At 40.6% G+C, this 24,672-nt stretch overlaps 1 protein-coding gene across 3 annotated transcripts in view; it reads right to left on the bottom strand.

The window, feature by feature from the left end:
* The window catches only part of ADCY3 (adenylate cyclase 3), a 113,658-nt gene extending 89,660 nt beyond the window's left edge, over nucleotides 1-23,998 (bottom strand). Inside the window, exons 1-2 of one of the 3 annotated variants that reach the window (XM_051976371.1) lie at nucleotides 23,777-23,998; nucleotides 22,199-23,097 (exon numbers count right to left, since the gene is read on the bottom strand). In XM_051976371.1, the coding sequence (XP_051832331.1) occupies nucleotides 22,199-22,873 (675 nt within the window). In that variant the 5' untranslated portion in view covers nucleotides 22,874-23,097; nucleotides 23,777-23,998. The remainder of the gene's footprint in view (nucleotides 1-22,198; nucleotides 23,098-23,776) is intronic. The other 2 variants (XM_051976369.1, XM_051976370.1) reach the window with 2 other exon arrangements.
* Nucleotides 23,999-24,672: the final 674 nt, after the last annotated feature.

The raw sequence follows: 24,672 nt of genomic DNA, 5'->3' as shown, positions 1-24,672 counted from the left end.
AATAACCGACATAACTTCTCGCTGTTCATTCCATCCTGGAGGTTCCACTTATATAAATATAATGCCATCTCTAAACAGAGTTTAACAATTACTCTTACAATATGAAATGACTACATTGCAACATTCCCCCAATCTGGGTTCCCTGGTGAAATAGAAAGGAAGCCACCCTGTCTAATTCCAGGTCCTCTTGTCTTAAGGAACGCAACTACCTTCTTTTCTACTGCCCTGGGGAAGGTTCACTGCAGCATCTCTTCATTAAAACTTGTTTAGATGTTTTGGAAAATGAAAAAAAGACTCAGAGGAACAGTGTAGCAGGAAGGGCCAGGGGAGATGATGCCTTCAGAGCTGAATCTGATTTCTCACAGAACACAGAGAATGAGAGCTGCCTTCCTTCCACAGAAGCAGAGAAGGAAGGTACCTGGATAGTCTGATTTGAACTTGCTAGAGTACCTGAAATGCCATCCAATGGAATCATTCCTTTGGATTAAGGAATTGTTTCTAGAAAGCACATAAGTTAAACTGAGATATGGCCCAGACTTTTGAAAGGCATCTTACCTGATGAGTAGAGTGCTAGTTATTGTGCTATAGTTATTCAGTTACTTCAGACTTCTCATGACCCCATTTGGGGTTTTCTTAGCAAAGATACCAGAGTGGTTTGACATTTCCTTCTCTAGCTCATTTTTTACATAAGGAAACTGAGGCAAACACTATTAAGTGACTAGCCCAGAGTCATACAGTTACTCTTACATAGTTAAGTGTTCAAGGCTACATTTGAACTCAGATCTTCTGGACTCCACCGCCAGTGTTCAAATAAAACCTAGTTGCCCAGATAGTGCTGGAATTGGAATCAAAAAGATAAGATTTTAACCCTGCTGCTGACACTGTCATTTGCTTTCCTCAGTAATCTATAGTATCTATCTCATTGGGGTTCCTAGGAGACTCAGATGAAATAGAAGATTTAAAGTGCTTTTCAAAAAGTTAAAAGTTAAAAATCCACAAAAAGGCATCAATCAACAAGCAAGGAAAAGCAAATCAGGATAGTTATCAGACTGAATGGTCCCATGGACGTCCCTCAAGGGCAGGACTCAGGCCAAAGGGTAACAATGATGAAAGGCCAGTGGCAAGTGTGAGACATTGTACCAAGAGAAGGGGCCCAAATGGAGGCTCTGGGCAGGGAGGGGGCAATACCTGTAGCCTGGGCATTGAGTCCCTATGGTTGTTCCTTCATATGATTATACCCAAAGGCCTAGGGTCTTGCTTGAGAGAATTTTTTTAGATACTATATATTTCAAATCTTCAGAGAACCACCTTTATAGATTTCTATGTGTAGAGCTGTTCTTTAGGACAACTTAGATGACACAGTGGATAGAGCCCAGGCTTGGAGTAAGGAAGTGTGTGACTCTGGCCAAGCTACTTAGCCCCTTTTGCTTCAGTTTCCTCATCTACAAAATGAGCTAGAGAAGGAAATAGCAAACCCTTCTAGTAACTTTGCCAAGAAAACCCCAAATAGGATCATGAAGAGTCAGGACTAAAAACAATTGAACCACAATAATAACAAAAGAGCTATTCTTTGGTTTTCAAAATCATAGACAACTTAGTTGTTGAAAGAAAACTTAGTGAATCATTTTCTCAACTTCCTGATTTCACTGATGAGGTATCAGACATGGTGAGTTGTCCAATGTCTTGTGGCAGATTAGTACCAAAACCAAGACTGGAAGTCGAGTCTCCTGAATCCTAGTCCAATTGTTTCTTCTCTAGCAAGGGCAACTACATCATTCAAATAGTGCCTTGAGGTTTGTAGAATGCTTTACAAATATTCTCTCATTTGATCCTTACAACAACCCCAAGAGGTAAGAGCTGTTATTTTACCCATCTTACAGAAGGGGAAACTGAGGCAGGGAGAATAACTTACTTGCATACAATTGCACAACTAGTAACAGTCTAAAGCAATTTTGAACTCAGCACTCTAATCACTGCAGCAGCTGGCTGCTTATTATTACATATTTCATGAAAAGATGGAGAGTGTTAGCTGGGATAATTCAATGCCATAACAGGCTGTGAATTACAGCTACATCAAACTTTCATCTAAAACAGTGGTTCTCAAACTTTTGTTTTCAGTATCTTTATCCTATTAAAAATTATTGAGGATCTCTCCAAAGCATTTTTGTTTATCTGGATTATATTTATAGACACTTACCATATTGGAAATAAAAACTATTTTTGAATTTGTAGACCCTCTAAAAGGGTTTCAGAGATCCCCAGGATTCTCTAGACCATACTTTGAGAACCACTGATCTAAATTGGAAGGGAGGTGAAGGGGATAGGAAGAGGAAATCGTTTTATTCATTGAAAAAAAAATGAACATTTCAGCTTTTAAACAATATATCCTTAGAGCACCAGCCCTGAAGACAGAAGGACTTGAGTTCAAATCTGACCTTGACACTTAACACTTCCTAGCTATGTCACTCTGGGCAAGTCATTTAACCCTAATTGACTCAGTAAAAAACACACACACACACACACACACACACACACACACACACACACACACACATATATATCCTTATCCATAAAATAAGGGAATTGGACAAGATTATCTCTAAAGTCCTTTCTAGCTCTAAATCTTTAATTCTAAACTGTAGCCAGGGGAGGCAAAAGTATTAAGTCTTGTCAGATTTGACTTTGCCATCATTTCTTGGGACATCCTTTAGTCCTTTGTTTGTTTGTCTTTAAAAGAGAATGTTGACACATTTGAAATTAGCTTCTGCTGTTATCCATTTCAATTGGAATTGTCCCAGTGGGGTCTCCCCAGGGTCCATGACAGCAAGACAGGCTCTCCTGAGGCATCACTGCCCCTGTGACACCACACTGGGACAAAGACCAATCCAGGAACTCCTTGAAAGAAAAAAATGGACAAATGCAGAGCCCAATGGAGCATGGTTTTTAATTTTAATGTCTGTGAGCTCCAACCTTATCTTAACATTTAAAAATGTACTTGCCACGTCATAGGCACAGGCAGCACTTCATGTTTTGGATTTACAAGCGGCTGATTTGTTTTTGTTTTTCCCCCTTGGGTGCTTCCTATAACCATAAGAGAGGCCGGGCAACTAGCTGTGGGAGAAAAGCAGCAGACGCTGCCAACATCACTAACAGAAGGTATCAGTCTTTCTCTCACTCTGAGGATACCTGTAGTCAATAGACAAAAAGCAGGGAGACCCAGAACTTCTGGGCTTGTTTCCAAAATAGTCCCTACACGATGACTATAGAATTGATTGCATCAGCAAAATGGAAAGCCCTCTTCACATCACAAGAGTCAGACTTTGGGGCACTTGGTGACTTTTCTTGAATCTTTCCCTTTGAGTTCCCATCTCACGTGTGTTCCTCGAAAAGCGTATTGTGCTAGGCTGTGTTATAACTTGCCTGAGGCCTTGGTCATAGAAAACACCCAAGATCTTAAATCAAAGACTAGATGACGGCTTTTAGTAAGTTACAATGGAAGTTAATTTTGGGGGGAATATGTTGAATAGCTGCTGAGGCTCCTCCAAACTTGGAAATATTGACTCAATGACGGCTTCCTGTCATAAGAGAGTTACCCCTGAGAAGGCCGGAATCCTTCCCATTTCCTCCCAGATGTGACTGTTTCAAAGGTTGAGGGACTTTGGCAGCTAAAGGTTGTGTAATAGTGATATTTTCCCTGTAATCAAGGAACACTGCTATCAACTGATCACTGCTTTGGTTTATGACCACAGTGCTCTGAACGCCTGGCTTCCAATAAAGCTGTGATCATTTGAGAAGGAGAAACGTTAGGGTCTTCATTAACTGTCGACATGCAGAGGATTGTCTGTACAATGGTTTCCTTGACAACCCTCACAGCTTTGAGAAGTTTCTTTCTGACACACTGCTTTAGCAGAGTTCAGCTGTCAGTTGTCCAAGCTTCTACCAGAATAGAACCTTTTAAAACAATATTGAAGTAGAAGGATTTTAAATAGAAATTTAAACTGGATGAGTCAAAATATGGCATCATAGATAAAAAGAGCTGGAATTAGAGTCAGAGGATCTAATTTAAATCCTAGGCTTGTTACTTACTGCCTGAATGACTTCAGGTCACTTAATCTCTCTGACCGTTAATTTCCTCAATTGTAAAATACAGCGGAAGGACTTTTTTTTTTTTTGTTTATTTGTTTAGTCATTTTTTAGTCATGTCAGATTTTTTATTACCTTATTTAGTTTTGGTTGGTTTTTTGACAAAGATACCAGAGAGCTTTGCCATTTCTTTCCCAGCTCATTTTACAGATGAGGAAACTAAGGCAAAGAGAGTTAAGTGTCTTGTGCAGGGTCACACAGCTGGTAAGTGTCTAAGGCCAGGTTTGAATGCAGGAAGAAGTCTTCCAGACTCCAGGCCCAGCACTCCACTACCTCATTTAACTCCCCTACTCCCTATTCAGGGAATGAACTCTAAAGTTCCTTCCAGTTCCACATCTATGTTCCTGAGATCCTCACAATAGCTCTGTGATAATATAAGTACAAAAGATGCTATTATATCCATTTTACAGATGGGGAAACTATAACTCAGGCAAATTAAGTGACTTGCCCTGGACGTCACAGCTCATTCAGTATCAGAGACAAGATTTCAACTTTAGTCTCTGCTGACGCCAAATCTACATTACTTGGCACCAATGAGATAATGTTATCAGAAAGATCTTTATAAACTGCAGGTAAATATGCAAAATAGAATTTTTATGCTAGGATATTAACTAACACTGGATATGTTTCTCGATTTCCTTCTTCCATACCCATTTCCAACTCCCAGAACCTCACACACATTTACTATAATACCTTAACAACCTGGAACATAGTCAAGAAAAAAGCCTTGAAAAGTGAAAATAGATGGCACAAAGACATCTGCATCATAGAAATAGTCACTCTTACTTCATACAGAGGCAGTATGTGCTGTACAGTGAAAACACTGGCCTAAGAGCCAGACTATCTGAGTTTGCATACTTTAGACCTATGTGAATACTTACCACCTGTTTGACTTCTATGGACCAGTTTCCTCATCTATAAAATGAAGGACTCAATGGCCTCCATAATGTCTTCCACATTTCTAGAAAGCTTTTTCACACAGTTTTCAAGCTCACAGCCAATTCCAAACAACAAATTAGAAAAAGGGACAGAGCTTCCTAGAGGCAGATCCTCACAGACAGTAGAGCAGACAGACTGACTTTGAAGGAAGAGACAAAAAAAAAGGATAAATAGAAAGCAAAGCAGGAAGATTCAAAAAGCTGGACAGGGTCATTAAGAGAAGGAACAAATAGTACTTATGTCTCAAAGGAATCCCTGGGGCATCACTGTATTTTAGCCCCGTCCAATGACTAATCATAAGTAAGACCAGAACCATCAAGGAAGGATCCATGGTGGTCAGTCAGTCTCATTCATTTAGGAAGGCAAGGCGGGAAGGGGGTGTGTTATACATTTGAGAAAGAACTCCATTAAGATAAAAGTTTAGGCACTTAAATGGCTAAGTTTCAGTTGTGTGGAAAATTCACTTAAGAGTGAGAAATTGAAAAGTTGAAAAGGATGGAGGAGGGGAGTTCACATCATATAGCCTGATTCTTCTGAGGAAAGGAGGAGGCCGACAATAAATGAGAGGCAGTGTGGTGCAGTGGACAGAGGGCCAGCATCAGAGTTAAGAAGATTTGGGTTCAATGTCATCTCTGACACTGTTAGCAGTAGAGCCTGGACAACTAACCCTGTCAACGATCCAGGAACTCTTTAAGGAGAGAAGGTACCAACCTGTTTTGGTACAAAGTATTCATAATGGTCCACTGTCAATCACAGGCTCAATTAAAAGAAGAAATTCAATTACAGTATATGGAATAGCTAATTCCTCAATGATGCCAGATTAATGAGACATCATTACATATGCTTCCTTTTACATATACACTCCCAAAGGGTGGTGAACATGGATGACTTGGTAGATGATGAAGAGAGAGAACATGTAAATGAGTATAGGTAGATAGTAGATTATAGTCGGGGGGAGTAAAAGGGGATGTGATAGTGAATGATTAAGGGAGAAAAAAGTACATTAAGGAAATAACTAGTAGATCACAGGATGTTGGGAAAAATAGAAAATATATATCTCAGCAGTTAGATTTTTCCTCCAAGATACTGGTGATACCTATTCTCTTCCTTATCAGGACAGACAGCTAGGAGAAATCATCTGGTTAATAAAAGTTATGGTAGACTTCAAATCATTCCTTCTGGGTTTTTACTTGTAAATTCTCTCATACATATTCATAACTCTAGGGAAATAAACTCTATTCATTTCTATCCCAACATGTATCAATATGGCAACCTGATCATTAAATTCATTTACTGTAAGCCTTGGAAACAAGATGCTTATTTTTTTTAATTCATTGTACAAGAATAGAGCTTATCTGGCAGTCCACAAAAAATTGTCAAGAAAAAAATATGCAAAATACTTTGCATGTATTATTTAATTCTCACAACAACCTTGTGAGGTATGCTATCAATATACCCATTTTACAGATGAGAAAACTAAAAATGACAGATAATAAGTGACTTGCTCAGCATCACATAGTTATTAAGTATCTGAAAGAAAGATTCATACTTAATTCTTCCTGACTCTATTCCATTTATACCACCTGGGTGCTTCAAAGTCTACTATAAAAATCAACTTAAAGCCTTATACTCTTTTCTATTTTCTACAGCTATTAGCACACTCTCTGTCATACATAGCTGGTGCTCAGAAAAATGTCTGTTGAACAAGCACTTTATTTTCATCTTTAGTAGGTACTCTTCCTATGCATTCAAAGATACCAATGAATTTTAGGCGAGATCTATGCTGGGGAAATTATTCATGGCGCTACTCTGAGTGATTAGTGAGCAGTGTTTACAAAATACAAATGGAATAACTTGATCCCCAGTGATGCCATATGAATGATTACATTATGTATAATCATGTGCACACATTCCAAAGAGTAGGTTTAAGTAGTAAGATTATTATAAAAAATCATATGTACACATTTCAAAGAGTAGCTAAGGGAGTGAGAAGGTAAGGATATGGATAGATGAATGGGAGAAGGTACAGACAAAGTGGGGAGAAAAAGAAAAAAAGGCTTCTATTACTGAAGTAAGGTTTTCAAGCAAAGACAGGATGGCCATATTTTGAATATAACATAAAAATAATTTCTATTCAGATGTGAATTAGATCACTCATTGCATGAGGTTCTGGGACTCTGTAAGAAAGATAATCAAGTTATGACTTTTAAAAAATTACCAATAAAAACTATTCTTGGTATGTTTATGGAGTAGACAATGGATTTTAGGGGCCCAGAATTGAATTATGGACCTCCAATAGGCCTAGTATTAATTTGACCATTGAATTCATAGTATTTTCTCCTTGTCATACAATTTAGTAGTTGAGTTAGACTTTAGACAGTTACATATTCTCAGCTACATTACTTTCCTTGGTTATGAATTACCTTTCTACCTAGGATTCCTGATTGGCCCCACTCATATCCCTTCAATTTTGCCATGTACATGCCATGATTAAGGAGGATCAAATGAGCTAATTCCTATAAAGAATTTTGCAAACTTTAAACTGCTTCATAAATGTCAGGAAAGTTATCTTGGTCTAGAGCAGGCCTCAGAATCAAAAACCAATGTCATTGGAAGATTCTTGCAATAATGAGATCAAATGTCTGGTTAAAAAAATACATAAATAATAATATGTTATTTACAGTTATCTATCAAAAAGTTAGTCCTTCCTATATGAAGCTTTGGATACCCAGAAAAATAATTGTAGTTTTCATGTTTTCTGTAAACAGAATTTTAAGGTTTAAGCCTTATATTTATCTCCTTAACTTTCACAAAAACCTTCTCAGAGAATGGCATTTTTAGCCCCATTTTACAGATGAGGAAACTGAGGCTCAGAGAAACTAAATAATAGCATCTAAAGTATGATTTGCAGCCAAGTTCTCCTGGCTTCCAAACATAGCACACTATCTCTATCTCTCATAAACATCTTCTCTTCATCCACAGAGCCCCACTCTGGTAGAGACCCTCATCACCCTTCTACAACCTAATTTGGTCCCTTGCAACCTCTCTAGGCTTTTTACATCTTATTCTCTTCCACAGTCTAAAATATAGGGCAATGGTCTTCTTACTGTTTCTTGCACATTACACTCTTATCCCTTGGCTTTTTCTCATTGCATCGGCCATTCCCTTTGCCTGGAACGCTTTCCCTCCTCTGCCTTCTGAATTCTCTGAATGTCAGCTCAAAACCCACCTTTGGAAGGAGGCCTTTCCTAGTCTCCCTCCCCCATTCCCACTTGCTAACGCCTTCCCTCTGATACTGCCTCCAATTTATCGTGTATCCGTGTGTGTATTTATATATATATAATCTGTACACATATTTTATGTACACACATATGTAGTAGATTCTATTTGTATACAGTTGTTGCATATTGTCTCCCATTAAACAGGGCAGAAATTATTTTTTGCCTTTCTTTGTATACTCAGGGCTTAGCACAATGCCTAACACATCGCAGGCACTTAAAGGTTTGCTGACTTGACTTGACTGGCTGTATGCTATGGATATTTAAGATCGGGGAGTCTAGGAATGGGCCTTGATGAGACTGGGCTGCAGCTGTGTCATATAACATGTCCTGAGCCGGTTCTCGGTTTCTGCTGCTGCCATACACCTGACAATTCTTCCTCAGATTTCCCCCCTCCCACATTCCCTCAATTCCTCATAATCTCCCCCATCCAAAGATACCCCTATGATATCACATTGGTATATGGAATCCACAATTTATGATTTGTAACGAAGGGGATTTGTCCCCCATCTCCTTAATGTCGACAAAAATTCATTTTTTAAAAAAATCTATTTCTTAATAAAATTTCCTTTTTTCCCCCTTAACAAATCCCACCATTTCCCATGTCCCTCCCATCCCCAACAAATACAAAGAAATAACTTAACTAGATTGAATTAAATTCTGAACTTTTAAAAATACTCCTAGGATTCTGCTATAGTTCACAAAGAAGTTCTAGACAGATCAATATGAATTCATTCAAAAACATAATTAAATACAAACTGTGTGCCAGGCTGCTGAAAATACAAAGGCTAAAATGACAGCTATTGGCCACGAAAAGTTTATTTTGTACTAGGGAGATATTGATAGGGTGAGATATAACAGGCACCCATGCGGACAGTGGAATGCTGACACAGAACCTGGGTGTGAATCCAGCTCTGCCTTTTACTGTATCTGTTATCACTTGGGGCAAAAAATATGTCTGGATCTAGGGATCAGGATTCTTATCTGTAAAATGAAGAGTTTAGATTAAATGGCCTTTGAGAATCCTCCCAGTTCTAGACCTATGACCCTGTGTATATTGTCAACTCATGTCCAACTCTACATGACCCTATAGACATTTGGTGTGTAGATATACATATATACACACATATATATTTATGCAAATATATGTGTATATATGTACTAGAGAATGCTGAGGGAAAGGGAAAGCTCTAAGAAATTTTAAGAAATTTTAAGTCAGTCTTAAGCCAGCTAACTTTTTACATCAAGGATGCGCCTTAGTGGAAACACCATCAGTAAGAGTCTGGTCCTCAGTGTTGGCAGGTTTGTGACCTCAATTTGATCAGGACATCCAAGGTTGAACAGGCTCTGGTGACTGAATCATTATAACCAAATTCATGAGAGACTAATTTAAAACCAGAATGCCAATTTATTAAATTATAATGGGAAATATGTCTTTTCTAATGACTGGAACATTTGTATTCCTGCAACTAAATGGAGAGGAAGGGAGAAATAGAGGACAGGAAAAGGCAATAAGCATTTATATGATGCCTACTGTGTGCCAGGTATTGCGCTAAAGGCTTTTTAAAAAATATTCTTTCATTTGATTCTCACAACCACAAACCTCAGTTTCCTCTATTGTAAAATAGGAATAACAACAGCACCTATCTTGCAACAACACTGCATGGTAGGTGCTATTACTATTCCCATTTTATAATAGAAGAAACTGAGGCGGACAGAGCTAAATTTGAGCTCAAATATTCTTGCACCAGGCCCAGCATTCTATTCATTTCATCACTTTTGTGATATCAAGGTGCCTTACAAACTCAATTTAGAATCAATAGTGATTCAGGCCATTCACGGGATTTTGAGAGTAGGGACTGTTTCATTTTTGAGACTGGCACATAATAGGTATTTAATAAATGCTTGTTGATTCATTCATTCATCCAAATTAGGTCCTCTAACTCCAAATGAAGCATCCTTTCCACCTGCACCAAACTGTCTTTATGCATCCAAGAAAACAATTAAATTGACTATTTTAAGGGGCTGTTTCCTAGGACATATAAGAAATAATCTCAGTAAATTACTTCCAAAATTCAAAGTTTAGGATGATTATTTCAGGAAAAAATTCCTATTCAACACATTTTATGCTAAATCTGATTCCTAAAAGCACATATTCCAAAGCTGAGAGGTTCTTAGCTACCATTACAAGGTGTGGTAATGGTTGATCTCATCTATAAGTGTAAGCTTGCATGTCTTGGACATAGAGTTAATTATCTATTGATTATGTTTTTCAAGAAAAGCCCCAAAAGAGAGAAGTGGCTCTGTACATAGGCTTACCTTAGGAGCTTCCTCTGTCATCCTTGTTAGATTGCCACAATAAATCTCAACCTACACATAGCCTGATTTTTTTTTTTCCAAATCCATGGTATAGACACTATACCTGTCATTTTTCAATAGGATAACTTGGCCCTCAAATTCAATAAGTCAATGAATCGATCACTGACTAATTACCTACTATTGGCTAGATTCTGTATTAGATGCTGAGAATAAAAAGACAAATGAAACAGTCCCTACTTACTCTGAAGGAACTTACCTGAAGGAGGAGGTAGAATACACAAAATACATATAAAGCTGGTATATGGTAACTTTGGAGAGAAGGGGACTAGAAGCTGGAGATAAGGTTGGGATAGAAAAAAACAGAAAAATTCTCATGCACAAAGAGGTACCTGAATTGAGCTATGAAGGAACTCAGAGATTCCAAGAAATAGAGATAAGAAGGGAGAGAATTCCAAGCAAAGAGTTCAGCCAATGTAAAGGCAAGAGGGTCATGTATAAGTAATAGAGAGGCCAGTGTAGCTGGACCAGAATATATGAAGGGAAGTAATGTTTAAGAAGATGAGCTAAAAACAGTCTTCCTGCTCTGAAAGAAGAAGGTAGCACAATAAAAGAAAGATCTCTGCAGGTTCCAAGACTATAATATTTACAAACATTTTCCTCCACTTATCAAATTCCATGGGGTCATATTAGTTTCTTTAAGGGATGAGAAAATGTCTAATAAACTAATCCCAGTTAGGGAATGCTGACCCTCAGCTCTCATTCTTTCTTCCACTGCTGAATGGGAGCCCTCACCTTGTTCCTCAGTGCCTCAGCTTCCCTTCTTGTGAATCCAGGGGAGTGTTCCCGGCTTCATGAGGTGAATCATTTTGAGTTGTAAGAATACAGAGAGAGCAGCAAATCCAACCAACTACACAATTTTGCAGTTTTACTTCTGACCTCATCCCTTCAACTGAAATTGCTCTCTCCAGAACCAACAACATTGTCTTCATTAAGAAATGTGATTGGACAGCTAAATGGTACAGTGGATAGAATACCAGGCCTGAAATCAGGAGGACCTGAGTTCAAATTCAACCTGAGACACTTAATATTTTTGTGCTGTGTGACTCTGTGCAAGTCACTTGACCCCAATGCCTTAAGGAAGGAAGGAAGGAAGGAAGGAAGGAAGGAAGGAAGGAAGGAAGGAAGGAAGGAAGAAAGGAAGGAAGAAGGAAGGAAGGAGGGAAGGAAGGAAGGAAAGGAGGGAGGGAGGAAGGAAAGTAGATAAGGAGGGAGGAAGGAAGGAAGGAAGGAGGGAGGAAGGAAGGAAGGAAGAAGGAAGGAAGGAAGGAAGGAAGGAAGAAAGAAAAATAAGAAAGAAGGAAGGAAGGAAGGAAGAAGGAAGGAAGATAGGAAGGAAGAAGGAAGGAAGAAGGAAGGAAAGGAGGGAGGGAGGGAGGGAGGAGGGAGGGAGGAGGGAGGGAGGAGGAAGGAAGGAGGAGGGAGGAAGGAAGGAAGGAAGAAGGAAGGAAGGAAGAAAGAAAAATAAGAAAGAAGGAAGGAAGGAAGAAGGAAGGAAGAAGGAAGGAAGAAGGAAGGAAGAAGGAAGGAAGAAGGAAGGAAAGGAGGGAGGGAGGGAGGGAGGAAGGTAGATAAGGAGGGAGGAAGGAAGGAAGGAGGGAAGGAAGGAAGGAAGGGAGAGAAGAAGGAAGGAAGGAAGGGAGGGAGAGAGGGAGGGAGGGAGGAAGGAAGAAAGGGAAGGAAGGAGAAAAAGAAACATGATTATCTTTTCTCAATTCCCATTCTCAACTTCTCTGCAATGTTGGACATTGCTGACCATTCTCTTCTCCCTGGGTTTGTATCACTGTTTTTAATCTTTCTTCTTTCCTCCCCATCTGTCTTCTCCCCATCTCTTTCTCGGGGGCCATTGTTAGTTTATCCATCTCCTGTCTATTAAGTAATGGGACACCTCTCCACCCCTATCAAAGCCCTATTTTTTTTTAACCTCCTCTCTTTTGAGCATCTCATCAACTCCCATGGGTCCAGTTCCCATCTCTATATAAATGACTTCCAGATCTCTATATCTAACCTTAGTCTCTCTCTTGAGTTAAAGTCTTACTCAACAATTTCTTATTAGACATTTCTAGTTGGATGCTCTGCAATCATCTCAAATTCAACATGTCTAAAATAGAGCTCATTATACCCATCCTTCTCCCTACCTTTCTTATTTTTATTAAGGGCCTTATCCTTCTTATAGTCACCTAGGTTTACAAATTCAAAGTTTTCCCTAACTCATCTGTCTCAGTCTTCCTAAAACACACACACACACACACACACACACACACACACACACACACTCTCAAATCCAACCAGGTATCAAGTCTTTTCAGTTCTTTATAATGTTTCTTGCATCCACATCCTCTCCAGTTACAAAGCTAATTCCTTACCTCTCACATGGACTTTACTCCAACAGCCTTTTAAATGGTCTCACTACCTCAAAGCTCTCCCTCCAATCCATCCTCGATACAGCTGGAAAGTGACCTTACAAAAGACAGGTCTGACCATATCACTCCCCTACTCAACAAGTTCCAATGGTTCCATAATATCTCTAGGATCAAATATAAAGTCCTGTTTGACATTTAAAGCCCTTCACAAATTGTCTCCAACCTACCTTTCCAGGCTTATTATATATTATTCTCTTCATGAACTTTACAGCCAGCCAGAAAGACTACTTGCTCTACTGTTTACATGCAGGGATGTGATGGTAAATATTTACTAACCAGCTCTACAAAACCAACACACTGTTAAGTTTAATCTGCATTATTAACATTTTCTTTTAAAATCTAGACAATCAACAAAACAATAAATCAAAAAATGATTTATAGCCTTTGCCAATTTCAGAGGTTTAAATAGTCATGCTGAAAACTGAACAATTAGCTTGAGCTGGATCCAGCAGAGCCCCAGCCACGACATGCTTTCTTCCATCATCACACTTTTGGATAGATTGTTCCCCATGTCTAGGATGTCCTTCCTCATTCTTTAACCTTAGACTCACTCACTTCTTTCAAAGCTCACCTCTCTTAAGGAAGCCTTTCCTGATGCTTCCCCATCCAGTTGCTGATGTTCCCCCAAATTATTCTGTACTGTGCACATAGTTTATATGGCCTTATATATGTATGTACTGTTCCCCCAATAAAACAAAGGCTTCAGGAGAGTAGAAAATTGATCAGTTTTTTGTCTTCTAGGCCTTCTTGGCCTAGTACAGTGCCATAGTAGGTATTCAATTGCTGATTGATTGACAAGGCAGAGATCCTTTGAACAGCACCCTTGTCTATAGCATTCCAATCTTTGCTTGAATGTGTCTAGTAAAAGGGTATTCACTACCTCATAAGGCAGCCCATCAAGGGGAAGATTGTCCAACAGACTGATGGAATATGTATCTAGGTATAAGGTGAAGGCTGGAGGCAATTATTCGAAATAAGAACAATTGAAAGTATGGTAATACAGGCATTTCCAGAAGAGGATCTGCAGTGGAGGGTGTTTTCCATTTGAGAACTGCCTAAATCTAATGAAATGACAGGTCTTAATTTTAATGGGGGAAAATCGTAGTTTATAAGGAGAAGTATTTTATCCCATCCACTTCCCTGTTGATTACCTAGCAGGCCATTTATATCACCTGTGCTAGCAATAATAATCTACCAAATTGGAGAAAGGCAGCTGAGAAAAAAGAGCCAAGATAATGAAGGCACCAAATAAAGTGGGTAGGAGTCCACAAGTTGAAGATTTTCCCCACTACACCGAGGGACCCCTATGTCTGCAAAAGCCTGACTTGTTGGCTTTAGGGAATATCACTTTGCCTCCAGATTCTCTGTCCTGACAATCCTCTCAGTGATCCACTGAAGTACCCCATGGTTTGCTGGGAGATAACAGAGTCATCTAAAGGCCCTAAAAACCTAGCTGATCCATAGCCCCCATTTTGATAGCCCAGAAGCACAGAAATAGTTCTGTGCATCTAGCTCCATCAAGGGAGTCCGTCTCTTTCATTCTCTAACTCTTGGGATCTGACACTGCCACTCATTGAGTCACTCAAGCGACTCAGCCACTTATTAGCTATGTGACCTTAATAAAAATTATTTAGCTTTTCCTTATTTTTGAAATTTGGAGGTTGATTAAAAGAGATAATTTCTAGGATATCTTCCAATTAGAGACTCTTAGGCTCTACATTAAGATGAGGGTTGTAACCCATAGGAAGAGGCTAAAGAAGTTGAAATTACTTGCTCTGCTACTTACTGTGTGACTTTGGTCAACTTATGTCACCTCTATGGGCCTCAGTTTCCCCATTTGTAAAATAAAAACATTTGGGCTAGAAGATCTCTAGAGTTCCTTCTAGCTCTAAATCCTCTTATCTATGACATGGAGAAAAAAAAAATTAAGAGGTCTTAATAAGGCATTTCAAATGGATAAAGAATATATACTTAGTGAGACTGTATTGTACAAAATCAATTTTAATTTTTTTGGGGGGGTATTTGGACATATGATTTCATAGGAATAAGGAACTACTGGGACCAAAGTCCAACCAACTGTTTTAGAATTCTATAATTTTATCAGAGTTCCCTGAGACCCTTTAAAGTGAAGTGACTTGCCCAGGATCATTGATCAGAGATCCTGAAGCTGGCCCTCTATCCATTGCACTACACTGTCTCTCGTTTATTGTCAGCCTCCTCCTTTCCTCAGAAGAATCAGGCTATGTGATGTGAGCTCTCAGGTCCCCTCCTCCATCTTCCTGCCCTTCTCAATCTCATCTCCTATTCCTAAGTGAATTGTCCACCACAGAAGCTTAGCCATTTAACTGCCTAAACTTTTATCTTAACTACTTTAATGGAATCTTTCTCAAATGTATAACACATCCCTTTCCATCCTTGCCTTCCTAAATGGATGCTTCTAACCACCATGGATCCTTCCTTAATGGCTCTGGGTCTTGCTTATGAATTGTCATTGAACAGGGCTAAAATACAGTGATGCCCCAGGGATTTCTTTGAATCATTAAGTACTATTTGTCCCCACCCTTAATGACCCAGTCTAGCTTTTTGAAACTCCCACTTTTGTTTTCTAGGTTTTTTGTCTCAAAGTCAGGCTGACTTCTCTCTTCTGTCTGTGAGAACCTGTCGACAAGAAACTCTTTCCCTTCTAATTTATTGTTTAGAATCTATGAGCTTGGAGACAATGAAAAAGTTCCCTGGAAGCGTGCCCAGGAACCCAGATTTGGGGTTAGAAGGGACCTGGGAAGTCATCTAATCCAAACCCCTCATTTTTTCAAATAAAAATGACAAAATGGAAGGACTGGGATTTGAATTCAATGTCTGTCTCCACAGCCAATGTGAAAAGCCAATGCTTTCCACCCACTATCCTGCTTAAAATAAATAAAAGGGGCTCTTCTATGAATAGATGTGGGTTTTAATATATGGGGCTTTAGTATATGGGGTTTGTGACAGCTTTTTTCCATGATCAATGCTTTTCCTTGCTTGCATTCCAAGTGGTTAAGCCTGCCATATAACTGAGTTTTTGCTTTTCTGTAGAAAGAGCACAGACTCCAGAGTCCAAAGAACTGGGTTCAAGTCCTATTCTTATTTATTATCTGCGTGACTCAGAACTTCCCTGGACCTCAGTTTCCTCATCTGTAAGATTAGATGAAATCTCTAGGTTTCTATGAGCCAGTGTCTGTTTGTATATTAGTGTTAGGGATTGTTTGCATGTTACTTTGCTTTATAAAGAGTGTCCCCCATACATTATCTTATTGGTGGCAGCTTGGTATAGTGATCACCACTTTGGGTATGGCATCAGGAAAGACCTAAGTAAAATCCCTCCTCTGACATATAATAGATAAGAAATTGTGGGCAGTTAGGTGGTATAGTAGATAGAGCAGCATCCAGAGTCAGGAGGAGCTGAATTCAATCCAGCCTCAGACACTTACTAGCTGTGTGACCCTGGACAAGTCACGTAACCATTTGCCTCAGTTTCCTTATCTGTAAAATGGAGATAATAATGGCACCTCCCTTGCAGGATTGTTGTACAACTCAAAAGAGATAATAACAATACCTGGAACTTAGTAAGTTCTAAATAAATGTTAGCTATTAGCTAGTATTATTATTATAACTGTGCCTGAGCCATATATAGTTTCCCCAATTATAAAACATGAATGACAATATATTTGTATGGTACTTACAACCTCATAGGATTGTTATGAGGATCACCAATCTATAGCTGGAAGGAATCTTAATAATCCCCTCATTTCACAGATGACTAAAGATGGGCTAAGATTTAATTCCTGGTTCTTGTCCTCTAAGTCAAGAAACATTCCATTGCACCTCCCTGCATCCTCAAAAGAACCAAAAACAATGCATGTCTATGAAAAAATATGTAGAGCAACTTACAAACTTTAAATGCTACATAAATGTCAAATATTATTATTTGATCTTGTGAGGTAGTAGGGACTTCGTTATTACACCCATTTCCTAAATGAGGAACCTGAGGCTCAGATTCATTAACCAACTTGTCCAGGGTCTCAAGTCTAGTAAAGACAAGTCTTCCGACACCTAATTCAGTTCTTCTTTCTCCTTATCTTCCACCTGTATTATATTTACCCTTATCCCAGGATATTTTCAGGATACACAATAGTTATGTACAAATGATAATATGCCTAGTAATGTAAGCCATAGAGCAAACCAGCTAAAGTTCTCCTAGTAAGTACCTGCGAGAGATCCTGAGCAATCTCTCCTAAAGAACAGGGAGGCTTTCCTGGCCTATCATAAAGCTCACATTTGTTACTTAAGGGAGTGGCTTACCCAGAGCTATTCAGGGAAAACATGGGAAAAACTTCCTACATGATCTATGGAGAGAAGAAAAATGTGTAACCAAACAGGAGATAGAGTGAGTAACAGAAAATAAAATCGATAACCTGGAAAAAATAAAATTTTAAAGTGTTTACATAAAAAAATATAATGTAGGGAAGATGAAAAGAGAAAAAATTAACTGGGGAAAATGTTTGTGGTAAGTTGCTCTGATAATTCTCTCATTTCTAAGATTATATAAGTAACTGATTCATGTTTATAAAAAATAAGAGCCATTCCCCAGCTGACACAGGGTTTAAGGAGAAGAGGAAGTTGTCATAGGAAGAAACCCATTCTATGTATAGCCAAATGAAAAAAAAAAAAAAAACATGCAGTTAAGAGAAACGCAAATTAAATCAATTCTGAGATTTCTTCTCACACCCATTAGAATGACAAAAAAGAAAATGATCAATGCTGGAAGGGTTGTGAGCAAATAGGAACTGTTAATGAATACAACCATTCTGAAAAGTGTTTTGTAATTATACACAAAAAGTTACTAAATAGTACATGTCCTCTGACTCTGCCATCCTGCTAGGTATACAGCTAAACCAAAAAAGATCAAAGAAATAGGAAAAAAATCTTATATGTAAAATATTTGTAGTACCTCTTTTTGTAGTGGCAAAAAAAATCAGAAACTAAAGGGATATCCATCAGTTGAAATTGACTAAGTAAACTGTGCTATATGAATGTGATAGAATATTACTGGGTTTTAAGAAATGAGGAAATAAATTATATCAAAGAGACATGGAAAGATTAATATGAACTAGTTCAGAGTTAAGTGAGCAGGACTACAAGAATAATTTATACTATGACACTGATATTCTAAAAATGAACAACTTTGAAGACATATACTGATGACGAATGAAATGAGCAGAATTAGGACAAACTTTGAATGAAACAATTTGAATGTTATAAGAACTATATTATAATGGCTATCCACAATTTCAGAAAATAGATGATGAAACACTCTCAAATTACAGAGATGATAGATTTTAGTGTGCAAAATTAAATATATGTGTGTGTGTGTGTGTGTGTATATATTTATTTATTTATACACACACATATATATAATTACCAATTAAGCAATTAACCAATGGAAGATATTTGTTTTGCTTGACTATGCATAGAAATTTTTTTTCTCATTTTTTCAAGGAATTCAAGAAAACAGAATTTTTTTTAGTTTTAAATAAAGAGGTGGAGATGTACTCTCAATGTGTTATATTGCATACCCTTTCTGATGAAGTCAATACATTCTTTGATGTATTTAACTGATTATTTGATTACAGGGAGCCTCTATGGCATGGGGGCAATATGTAAATGTAATATAAAAACAAAATACATCACTAGAACTTTAAAAAATAAACCACCAAAAAGGAAAATCAGACTGTGGTCATCTGTGTATTTTAATAGTGTTCTCAGTAGGGTTATGAGAAGTCCATTTTGAAACTGCTTCCCCAATCTAGATCACCATCATACTGCCTACTATTACCTATCACTCTGGGACCCCTTCCCTCCGAAATTTTTTAGCATTATTTCAATGTAAAGGTTTCATATCCTTCTCTTTCATTAACTTTCAGGGACTTTTAGTATTATCTAATTCAGTCCCCTCACTTTACACATGAGGAAACTGAGACCCATATCATTTTACCAAAGAATGTCACTTAGTCTTATTTCTTCTTTTTCTTCAGTTTAGAAAGCTTCCTAGATTCTTATTTATTGACTTCTCTTCATCTTCATATTTTTATCCCCAGCAGCCTAGTTCTCCTGACTCACAATCTCTGTTGTCTCCTAGATGGCATCCCTTTTCTGAAGGTTTCTAAATGAATTAATTGGGTAATTAATTAATTAAGAAAAAGCATTTATCAAGCACTTATGTACCAAGCAGCGGGAATATAAATACAAAAAGAAAAGATAGCTCTTATCTTCAAGGATTTTACATTCCAATGGGGGAGACAAGATGCAATAACAGCCAGGGGATTTTGTTCAGGGATATTCAGAAAGTTACAAGAATGGTGAGGGAATAGATTGACACAAACTATTCAGGAACAGTGGCAGAGTCGATCTGATTGTGTTTATGTTTCCAAAACTGGAGGGAGGAATGATGAGAGGAAGAGGTGGCTGAGGAGGCTGTGAGGAGGCCATTGTAAAGCGAGTCGGGAGTAAAGTAAAGCCTGGTTGGAACTTTTCCTCAAATCATGATTGGGGAGGGACAGTCACCAATATCCATAACCCAGAGCAGTCCATGTAATGGAAGCTCTTCATGTCTCTTAATGGGTCAAAAGCTTTCCCATTTCCCCTAACCAAGCCATTGTCCAGAAAAACCTGATACATAGTAGGCACTTAACTATACTTGATGTTTAAGTGATTCACTGACCTGTAATTTTCTCAGGTTATTAATTTATAGTCTCAGATAGCTGAGACTCCAAGATGACCATCAGTAAGATGGTAAAACACTATGTATTACACTATAATGCCTTTATTGAATTCTCTAAAATCATTTGTTTTAGAACCCATCTCTTGACTTTAAAATATTTCTGAAATATAATATTATGTTTTCTCACCTTTTAAAACAATATAATTTAACCACTTTGAAAAAGCTCTGGGTCACCTAAGCTTGAGAACAACTGAGCCACTGAACTATAATCAAGTCCTGCATTGAACACTTGCTAGCTGTGTGACTCCCAGAATTTAGCTGCTTTGGATCTCAATTTCCTCATCTATAAAAGGGGGAGGAGTATTAGACTAGATAATCTCTAAAGTCATTTCTTGCACTAAATCTGTGATTTGCCCATTTTCACGCAGGTAGCATATGTTGGATGGATATGTCAGAATCTGAGCCTAGATCTTGACTCCAAAGCTGGCCCTTAGCATGTTCTTACATCCTCATGATCTGGTTTGTTCAGGGATTGCTAATCTCCAATGGGCCTTGGTCCTTCTCTCTCTGGGGTTCCCCAAACAAGGCAACTCAAAGACAACTGGCAACAGAACATGAAGGTACAGACTTGGTATTTCAGAGAGTACTTCTAATGGAAAGTCAAATACTCCAATGGGAGGCTACTCAGGAACCTGGTATCAGTCTACTATGTGCCAGGCACTGTGCCAAGAGCTGGGGATATAAGGACAAGAGACAGCCCCTGATTTCAAGGAACTCACCATCTAGTAGGAGAGACAACATGCAAACAAATAAGATGTAGACAGAATAAACTGACGATTCTAGGGAAGGTACAAGCAGGAAGGAGGGCTATGAGAAGTTTCTTGTGGAAGGTAGGACTTCAGGTGAGATCTGAAGGAAGCTGAGATGGGATGGGAGAGAGTTCTAAGCATGAGCGAAACAAGATGGAAGATACTGGAAGATACCGACCAATGGAGGAGGAAGACAAAACCCTTATGCTGGCATGTGGAAATGGAGCATCCCAGAGATCCAAATTTGCCCACCTTTAGCATTAGGGAATTGGAGAAATATGGCTCATTCTCTTAGGCTTGAAAAGATAGTGGTCAGTGCTACTTGAAACTGTAAATCACTGGGACAGTAGGAAAGGAATATCTTTTCTTTAGCTGGAAACTTTGGAGTTTCTTTAGATCCCTTTCAGACTTCAGAGCAATGATGAGAAACCTCAGCTGCCCATCCTCAAAACAGTCACTTCCTCTACAGGGGAAGGGAAGGCTCTAGACAGAACCATCACTCCAGCAAGGGATGAAGCTAGCAAGGATGTGACGGGTGAGGGGAAACAAAAGAGGCCCTTTTAGAAATAAATACAAGGGAGATGAGTGGTGAAACAGAGAGAGACATAGGTTCAAGTCCAGTTTTTGATACCTACCAGCTGTGTGACCCTGAATGAGTCATATAACCCCTCAAGATTCCAGACATTTCTCTAAGACTATAAACTTTGGGTTGCTGCTCTACATTGGGAGTGGGAGTTTCCACAATGACGAAGTCACAAATCCAAAATTACAGCAAAAATAAACAAATACAAAAGGACATTTTTTTTTAGTGGTAAGAGGGAGCAAGGGATCAAAATTACTATTTCATCAGAATAGAGACCTTCCAGAGAAGAAACTCCTTTTACCAATATAGAGCAGACCTTTGTCCAAAAGACTCTTAGAAAGTTGTCTGAATGCACTGAGAAGTTACCTGACTTACCCAGAGATATACAATTAGTATGTGTCAGTGGCAAGACTTGAACCCAGCTTTTCTTGGCTCCAAGACCTACTCTGCCATGCTCCCTCTTACTAAACACATATACAGTATTTTTAAAGCCAGAAAAATCTACTCTCTATGACACATAGGTATTTCAACAAAGAAGTTAAAATGCCTTTCACTTGATAAATTGATTAAATCAACAACTTCAAACCACTGGTGGAGAGAACCACTGCAGGGGTCCTCAAACTACTCCACAGGTCAGATGCAGCAGCTGAGGACATTTATCCCCCTCACCCAGGGCTATGAAGTTTCTTTATATAAAGACCCACAAAACAAAGTTTTTGTTTTTACTATAGTCTGACCCTCCAACAGTCTGAGGGACAGTGAACTGGCCCCCTATTTAAAAAGTTTGAAGACCTCTGAGGATACTATTTTCCATCCTCATCTAGGGTGCTCAAATGCCTTGGCCCAACTCTGCCCAGAGACAGGGTAGGGAGTGAGGGGCAGATACTTACCTCCCTTAGTAACCCAATGCCATCCAACTGCTCCTGCTGCTGCTGGGCAACAGTAACCCCCAGCACCAGAGTATGGATGCAGCAGGAGACCACTGAGATGAGCACGATGGGAGTGAGATTGAGGGGCAGCGTAATGAAGAAGGAGAAGACGAAGAAGGCCTGCCAGCCCACCGTGTCACTGGCCGCGTGGGAGCGAGCAAAGTTCAGACCGAGGTAAGAGAAGATCTGGGCGGTGATCAGCAGCCAGAGCAGATAGGGGACCACCTTTCTGCTGACTCTGTCTGGGAGAAGGCCCTTCTTACAGAGGACAAAGAGGATGATGTCCAGCAGCAGCCCCACCCCGGCCACCACAATGGGAGCCAGCTTGTCACTGGAATAGACCACAGCACACATGATCACCACATAGCAATCGAAGAGGGCAGCGAAGATCACCAGAACCAGGAGGGTCTCGTGGCGCTGCCTCTTGAAATAAGTCTGGTACAGATTCTCCAGAGACTCCGGGATGAAAGTCAAGCGCATGAAGCGGGGCAGGCAGAGGCAGGACCCCGTGTTCCTGACAGAGATTTCATGGGTCCGGCCACCTGCCCGATCGGGATCTGAAGGCAAGCTGACCGAGTACTCCGCCGACTGTTCGGCCGAGTACTCGGTCTCCGAGAAGCCCTGGTTCTTGGCCATTCTGTCAGGTGGTTAATCTCAGGTCTACTCGGAGAATTGGAAAGTAGAGCAAAGGGTGGATGGAAGGTTCTTCCAGTTGGCCCGTCCTACCAGGATCCCATCAGGCCTGCAGATAATTTTCCAAAGGCTTTTTCTTGTCTGAGGCTGAAGAGCTGCCTTTTGCCAACTGGAACAGAGCTTGGTTTGAGGCTTCTGAGCAGCAGGTGGGATTGGCTCCTCTGAAACTTCAAAAGACACTGATAAGAGAAAGGGTCCTCCTCCACTCCCCTGTCTCCTGCTTGTTATTCATGATTCTTCCCTGTTGACCCTTCCATCCCCCATAACCCAGTGCAAACTCTCTGCTGCAAGAGGCTGCAGAAACAAACCTTACCCACCCACACCCTTTCAGTCACACACACACACACACACACACACACACAAGTCTCCCCTCCCTGTCTCTTCTACAGGCCTGGCAACCTCTCTCTCCACTAGCATTTCATTTCCTCTGGCCTTCAATTCAGTAAATACATCTTAAGTGCCTAGTCTTTGTAAAGCACTGGATATATTTCTCTCTCTTTAAAGCTCTGCCCCTCTTTCCTTTACCTATTAAATTCACTCCAGGCCCAAACCTTAAGGATTTGAAATAAAATGTGTTTGGTAGGAAGGAGGTAAAGGGAAAAGGCAAGAAAAAAAGGCAACCCCCGAGAATCCTACCTTCTCCTTCTGCCTCTTCTCTTGTGCCTCCCAACACCCATCTGGAAGTGAGAGGGCATAGATACACACCCCTTTACAGCCTGCCCAGGGCAGCTCTATCTTTCTGTCTAGTTTTCCCAGCTGATCTCTAAGCCTCTCCTCCCCAGCAGGACGAGGAAGAAGGTGGGCCCTTGCACCCACCTCCTTCTGGGGTTTATTTCCTCTCTTTACCTGTGAGAGGTGAGGGGAAGCGCCTCCCCAGCTCAGTTCCCCCAGCTGTCTCCCGTCAGGATTGCAGGATGAGCAGGGCTGAGGGAAGGCAAGTAGGAAAGCCGGGGGTCCCTAAAGCTCTCGGAGACTGCTTATCCATACACTCCCCCGCGTTGGGCAGCCGCCTCCATCCCCGCCAGCAGCGCACCGGAGCTCGGCAGCAGATCCCACCCTACAGAGCTCGGCTACTGGGCTCTGGCTGGAAGGAGGTCAGGAGTGTCCCTCAGCATCCAGATGTGTCCAGCCGCAGGAGGAAGAAGGAAGAAGGAGGCGGTAACGGCGAAGGAGGAGGGATGGAAAATTCAGGGGAAGCAGCCAAGCGCGGCAGCCGCCGCCGTCTCGCAGGGCTGTTCGCTGGCGCTGGAGGGGAGCTCTGCTTTCCCGGAGCTGGCTTCTCAGCCGGCGCTGGCACAGCCTGCCTCGGCTCCCCGACTGCCGGCCCCTGCCCGCCCGCCTGCTGCCTACCTTCCCCCGCCTCTCTCTCTCTACCGGGCGCTGCGGGGCTTCCCCAGCGAGGGGCTCAGTCGGGGGCCTCCTTCCGCGGAGAGGCGTAGAAAACGCAGGCAGAGAGCCGGCGAGCCGGCTAGCATCCTCGGCGGCCGCCCCCAGCCCCGGCCGGCCGGCCGCTCCCAAGCTCCCCCTGGCTCCAGAGGCAGCGGCCCCTCGCTCTCCCGGCTCCTCTCAGCGCCGCCGCTCCCGCCCCCGCACGCCTGCGGGGAGCCACCCGCATCCAGCGCCGGCTGGAGACGGTGAGAGCCTCGGAGCTCGGCGCTCAGCGTGCCGGCCCCCGGAACAACAGAGTGCCGGCCCCTGTGCCTCGCTCTCCCCACCCTGCTGGGATTGTTTTCTGTTCTTTC

Source organism: Antechinus flavipes, chromosome 2, assembly GCF_016432865.1.
Source record: "Antechinus flavipes isolate AdamAnt ecotype Samford, QLD, Australia chromosome 2, AdamAnt_v2, whole genome shotgun sequence".
Lineage (NCBI taxonomy): Eukaryota > Metazoa > Chordata > Mammalia > Dasyuromorphia > Dasyuridae > Antechinus > Antechinus flavipes.
This window is presented reverse-complemented; position numbering and strand designations above follow the sequence as displayed.